We start from the raw sequence: 6782 nt of genomic DNA on the forward strand, positions 1-6782 counted from the left end.
CATTGATTTTACAGAAAAGATTTCTGCTTTCCCATCCAAACCTATTAAAATAATGTTTCTCCTTCCTATGTTTATTCTTTGTGAAGCTTGCCTCTCTGGCAATTCTGAGTTTATATATGCAGACCTTGTGACAGAAAGTCATTTCAAGAGCCTTAGCTAATATGGTTTAAAATTTTTTTTAAAAGTTTTAAAACAGTTATTTCATTTCTTCCCTTTTCCCGCTTTTTTCATTAAAACAATGAAGTTTTTAATAACGCTAAGTGACTTGCTTATTCTTTATTAAATCTTAATTTCCTCATTTGTAAAATGGGAATAAAATGATCTGCAGTAACCCTGAGGATAAGATGATAGTTACTAATGAATTTTGAAAAGTACTTAATACTATATAAATGTAAGGCAAAATTAGCATATTGGAAGAAATATACACAGCTTACTCTGGGTTAAAGATGCAGTCATGACTGTGAAATTGGTAACATATTATGATTTGGGCAGAATGAGCAGAGATTTGATGAGAAATAAGCTATGTGTGCAGAAAACCTCAGGAGTAATGTTTTCCTTTAAAAAATATACTCAGTATAATTTGTTTTCTCAAGTAATAGAATAATTTAAAATTTTATGTTTAGAAGAAAACATTGTTTTTCACAAATGTTTTGACATGCAGCTACAAGATATTCAGTACCTGACTGAGCACATCTGGGCATCCCAGTCAGTGCTCAGTGCCTGGAACGATCTCAATGATCTGGTCATGGTCAGGTGGGATAAGTCCTTGGAGTGGTCGCCCTGGAACTGCATTCTTCTTACCAAAGATGAAGGCACTACTCATCTCAAGCTAAAGAGTGTTGAAGAGGTAAGGAGGTCAGACTTTTTTTGGGACCTTAATTTGGTCATTGGAATTATTAGAGGTAACTTGACTGCCTTTTACTACATTCCATGCATAAGTTAAATACTTCCATTGGATTAAGAAACAGAGAACCCATGGATAACAGTAACAAAATACATGGATGGTATGTATGGCAGAGATTAAAATTGAAAGGAAGCTAAGACACTTAAAAGGTAAAGATAAGACATCTGAAAGTCTTTCAAGTACCTAACATGAAACCAGACCCTCCTAATAGCAAGTTCAAGCACATTAGTTCCACAGTAAATTCCATAAGAACAGGGATATTGTTTAGTTTATTTGTGTCTATATCTCTAATACCTACAACAGTGTCACAGACTAGGGAATTAATAAGTATTTGTTGAATGAATAAATGAATATTATCACCAGATAGGTATTTTGAAGCCTAAAGTCTGTCCTTTGATTAATCATCACAAGTCTGCCTAAAAGCACGGTAGATTCTCAGATAAATTCTGTTCATAATTTTGTGCCCTAAATGACAATTATACTGATAAGGTATAGTTCTGAGGCTTCATTTTTCATTTGCTTCCAATTAACTAGGAGTGGGGAAAGCACTGTAAAAATTAAATACCATTTAATTCCAGTAATTTATAAGATGCAATCTGTAAAACATTTTGATGAACAGAATTGAGGGGTCCCTGATGAGTTCCCCGAAAGCTCCATTTATACTAAGCAAGCCTATGATCCCAACAGCTGATATTGATTCTCTGCCTTCTACTGATTAAATTGCTGTACTTTAATTCCATGCAAGATGTCAGCTAAGGGAAAATAAAGAAATGACTTCAAATATAATAGTCATTTTGAATCGTGCTATTTCCTGCCTGTATTTTTATTAGGGAAGGGGAAGGAGTAAAGAGGAGAAACTAGTGAAAGTTTTAACTTTTTTGAATAATTTTCCATTAGAAGTCAGGCTAAGAAAAATGTTACTCTAGGGACTGAAGGAAAGGGTAACAAGAAAGTGAAGCTATGTTAAATATTATATTTAGTAAACCAAGCTGCCTCATAAATATTTAATCACTGAAAGCCTAGCCAATACTAGCAATAGTGTTTCATATAGGACCCGTAGTGGGATTGGAGTTCATTCCCAAAGCTGATATTCCACTGCTTCTTCAATTAATGCACACAACTCCCTTTGTGTATTTAATCAAATTACTGCAGTATCAAAGTAAATGTTCTATTCACATGCATTTCTAATCTCAGGATCTTATTGAATTTCTGTGAATAGAGCTCGATTTACGCCAGGCAACCCTAGTGTAAATAAATAAATGACTTCAAATATAATTGTCATTTCAGACAAGCTAAAAAATTTGCCTTTTTATGGTTTTGGGCTGGTGTAATCTTTTAAGTGTTAATATTCAGCCTACTTAAAGAATAGTTTATGTCCTGTGGTAATTTCCAGAATTTCCTAAATGCACAGAGGTATTTGCTATCTCACTGAGTAAAAAAATACTCAAAAATTAAAATAATCTTGACTCCTGCAATCATGATACAAATTGTAGGAAAAGCATGGAAAAAGACTTCTGTTCTTTGAACTGTATATGAGGCAGATCAGTTTCTCCTGGTGTGTGCAATGGCCAGAGTAGGACAATAGTTGATTTAAAGTCAAGACGCATGACCCAGTATTTCCCCATTTCTGTCACTAATGATCTGCAGGACATTAAGACCTTCCTTCTTTGCTTTGCAAAATTTTATAAAGGTTAGCGAAAAACATGAAATTGGTATAAAGGATTAGAGTAGATTAGAGCTTTGAATTCTGGCTCTGTCACTTATGGGAGAAGGTGGGCAAGTTTGTTAATGTCTCAATGCCCCGGTTTTCTCATCTATAAAATGGGGATAATGGATATTGGATATTTTTCCATATTATATTATTCTTTAAGAGTTACTTATTGTTCCTTTTATTGTATGTACCATAATGTGCTCATCTTTAATGATTACTTTTTGCCTTTATGCACTTTGAAAACCTATAAAGTTCTCTACATGTTTTGTTTAATGTTGTATAACAGAAATGTATTAGTATTTCTTGAATGAAATTTGGGCTAAGAAGTGTTGGAATAAGGTTAAATGAGTATTTTGACCTGGTGAATTTGTCTGTAGAGAGGAAACTTTTTTTAAAAAATTGAAGTATAGCTGATTTATAATATTATATTAGTTTCAGGTGTACAGCACAGTGATTCAATATTTGTACAGATTATACTCTATTTAAAGTTATTATAAAACAATGGCCATATTTGCCTATGCTGTACAATATATTCTTGTTGCTTATTTATTTATACATAGTAGCTTGTGCCTCTTAATCCATACTCCTATCTTGCCTTCCTTTTCCCCACTGGCAGCCACTAGTTTTTTCTCTGTATCTGTAACTCTGTTTCTATTTTGTTATATACATTTGTTTTATTTTTTAGATTGTACATGTAAGTGATAATATAGAGTATTTGTCTTTCTCTCTCTGACTTATTTCCCTAAGTATAATACTCTCTAGGTCATCTGTGTTGTTGCTAATGGTGGAATTTCATTCTTTTTTTTTTTTTACGGCTGAATAATATTCCATTGTGTATATATACATATATACCATAGAGAGGAAACTTTAAAATAAGCCCAGGATATTTCTACATAATGCTTTCTTTAAGAATGCCACATCCTTTGGCTCCTTTTCTCCAGGGCTTTCTTTATCTTGACTTGACACTATGGAAGGATCTTTAGTAAGGAGATATCTTAAAGAGATACCTAACCTTTCAGAAAACAAATTTTAGGAGGAGGTACAGGTAGTATTTGTGATTTGGTTGAAAAGAAGAGTCAATTAAGATTAATGAAGAGGGGCTTCCCTGGTGGCTCAGTGGTTAAGAATCCGCCTGCCAGTGCAGGGGACACAGGTTCGAGCCCTGGTCTGGGAAGATCCCACATGCTGCAGAGCAACTAAGCCTGTGTGCCACAAATACTGAGCCTACTTGCCACAACTACTGAAGCCTGTGCCCCTAGAACCCATGCTCCACAACAAGAGAAGCCACCACAATGAGAAGCCCACGCACCACAATGAAGAGCAGCCCCCGCTTGCCACAACTAGAGAAAACCCGCACGCAGCAACAAAGACCCAACGCAGCCAAAAAAAACAAAAAGCAAAAAAGATTAATAAAGAGAATAGACAGTATTTATTAATTCAACCAGAATTTGCTTTTCAGTCTGCCGGATATTGTGATAAGTGCTTGGGGGAAAGCAAGGAAATGTAATGGATGCAATACTTCATTGTTTCAGTTGCATTTGAGTTTAGCTGCAAATAACAGACTAAGCAGTATAATGACTTAATCAAATATGGGGTTAGTTGTCTTATATAGTAGGAATCCAGAATTTGGCATCTGGGGACTTGTATGGTAGCTCCACAATGCTCTCAGAAACCCAGGCCTTCTAACTTCTTCCTCAGCCACAGTTAACCTTTGGCTTTAATCCTAATGATTGTGTACTCTTAGAGACAGATACCTACTTCCATCTTCTGCATTATATCCCCCTCCTAGATATGGGAAAAGCCTAAAGGTACTTCCCACTCCTAAAAAGCTTCCCTGTAAGCTTTATCCAATGACTTCTTTTTAAAAAATGTACATGTATACATGTGTGTATATATAAATATATATATATATATATTTCTGCCATATATATGTGTGTATATATATACACATACACACACATATATATGTCAGAAACTTGTCATATGGCCACCCCTAGCTATAATAAAACCTAAGAAAGCTGAGCACATCACAAAATACAAAATAAGGCCCCTATATAGAGTTGGGCCTCTAAATATGAATGCAAGAGAGAATGAATATTGGGTTGGCAACTAGCAGTGTGCGCCTCTCATTAGAAAACAGATTGTCTTATAATGTGGCAAAGCTACATAACAGAGAAAGTTCAGAGTGCTGCTATAGCTGTGGAGAGACAAGAAGCCTAAAAATTAATTATGAACAAATAAAAATGGAAAGGCACAAAGATTTGATAAAGGCAGGAATGTTATTTTCTATTTAGAAGACAGAAGAGAAACACAAGAGAAACAGTGCAGGGACTCATATCTAAGGTAGTAAAAAGGGTGACTAAAGAGAAGCTTACATTGTCACAGCACCATTGTGATCTTTATTTTGAACTCTGGAGATATAGAGGGAAGGACTAATTTTAGAAAAAAAAATTCAAGTGGGTAATTGTATCAGTATTGAAATAGATTTAAAGAGAACTAAGGTGACAAGAGCATTCACACAAAAATATTGATTGACTCTTTACCTTATGGTGCCAAGACACACATGTATGAAAAAGACCCAGTGTGAGGGACTTCCCTAGTGGTTCAGTGGGTCAGACTCCATACTCCCAATGGAGGGGACCCGGGTTCAATCCCTGGTTGGGGAACTAGTGCTGCAACTAAGAAGCCCACATGCCACAACTAAAAAAAGATCCCTTGTGCTGCAACTAAGACCCAGCGCATCCAAAATAAATAAATAAATATTAAAAAAAAAAAAGACCCAGTTTGAATCTTTAAGGAGCCTTCCTTATCATCATGGAAGAGACTCGCAAGTAAATAGTGAAATTCAAGGCAGAATGAACTAAATATTACAATTAAAATACATGAAAGTGCTTGCAAGTATATAAGAAGGAGGGGTTAGTTTAGACTTAGAGAGGTCAGAGGGAGAATCAAGAAAGGCTTCCAGGTTAAAGCGTCATAAAAGCTGAGCCCCGAAAGATGATGGACAAAGTGAGAATAAATGTTTTCTGGGCTGAAAGAACTGAGAAGTAAAGGCACTGAGGCATAAAAGTGTTTTTACTTGGCAAAATATATTTGTGACATTTAATAGAATTTGATTTTCTTTTCTTTTCAGGGATATGAACCCTTGTTTATTCACAAGATCAAACACAAACATTTCCTGGCTAAGAACTATTTTTCACAAATTCCAGTGCTGGCTTCATTTTTACTTGGTGATGGTGAAGTAGATGAGATCAGAAAGAAACATCAATCAGAACCAACATCTAAGATTATAGATATCCACAGGCCTAGTCCTTAAAAGATCCAGGACTATTTGTTTGATGATCAGCATTTTTGTCCACTGCTAATAGAGTAATACAGAGGTCACACGATACGGAAGTAGAATTTTATCTTTTATTGATTTTAATTGTTTTTCATAGTGTCATAAGTTGTATGAAGAGAAAACATCCCTATACAAATGCTTTATTGTTAGTGTTAAGTTTAAATATAATTTTGTTACTGAAATTAATATTTTAAAGAGAACATTTTATTTTTACTTACTTTCACATTAAAATTTTTAAAAATTTCAACTACATTATATTATAGTTAAAATCAACAGACAAACAAAAGCTAGGCTTAACTTTTAACTCAAAAAATTTATTTTAGAAAAAATGTAGTTACAGGAGAATAGTCAGTATACAGATGAGAGGCAACATTATAGAATTCTCTTTCATGAAAATCTTTACATATAGGATAAAAGATGCTATGTTTTAATATAGAGATTTGAATCTTCACATTTTATCTTCTACTTTCATCTTCCATTCTTCTCAAAATTTCAATGAAAAAACAAACTATAAACAAACAAAAAAGTTCATTCCATACTGGAAAACAGGGTGAACAGTGGAACTATATTTTATTCTATGGTAGAAAAACTCCCTGTGGGGCAATGACGAAACTCTGTAAGAACAATAAAAATGGTCAAGTAAACTATAACAATTCCTTTCCCTAATAAACCAAAGGAATAACCTTGACCACATGCATGTCAGGGACGTACAATGATGAACAACGGTATATGAGTCAATCTTAACAGGAAATACGTTCAAAATAGGATAATTCAAGGAGAGTTTTTTTACAAAGGGACTTCTTATAAAGCGTGAGCAGTGTGTAGGG

General features: G+C 34.4%; 1 protein-coding gene across 1 annotated transcript in view; it reads left to right on the plus strand.

The window, feature by feature from the left end:
• Window positions 1-6001, plus strand: part of IQUB (IQ motif and ubiquitin domain containing) — a 56805-nt gene extending 50804 nt beyond the window's left edge. The window contains exons 11-12 of the mRNA XM_007471290.1: window positions 662-847; window positions 5749-6001. Of these exons, the coding sequence (XP_007471352.1) occupies window positions 662-847; window positions 5749-5931 (369 nt within the window). The 3' untranslated portion in view covers window positions 5932-6001. The remainder of the gene's footprint in view (window positions 1-661; window positions 848-5748) is intronic.
• Window positions 6002-6782: the final 781 nt, after the last annotated feature.

This window comes from Lipotes vexillifer, unplaced genomic scaffold, assembly GCF_000442215.2.
Source record: "Lipotes vexillifer unplaced genomic scaffold, Lipotes_vexillifer_v1.1 scaffold618, whole genome shotgun sequence".
In the NCBI taxonomy this organism is placed as follows: Eukaryota; Metazoa; Chordata; class Mammalia; order Artiodactyla; family Lipotidae; genus Lipotes; species Lipotes vexillifer.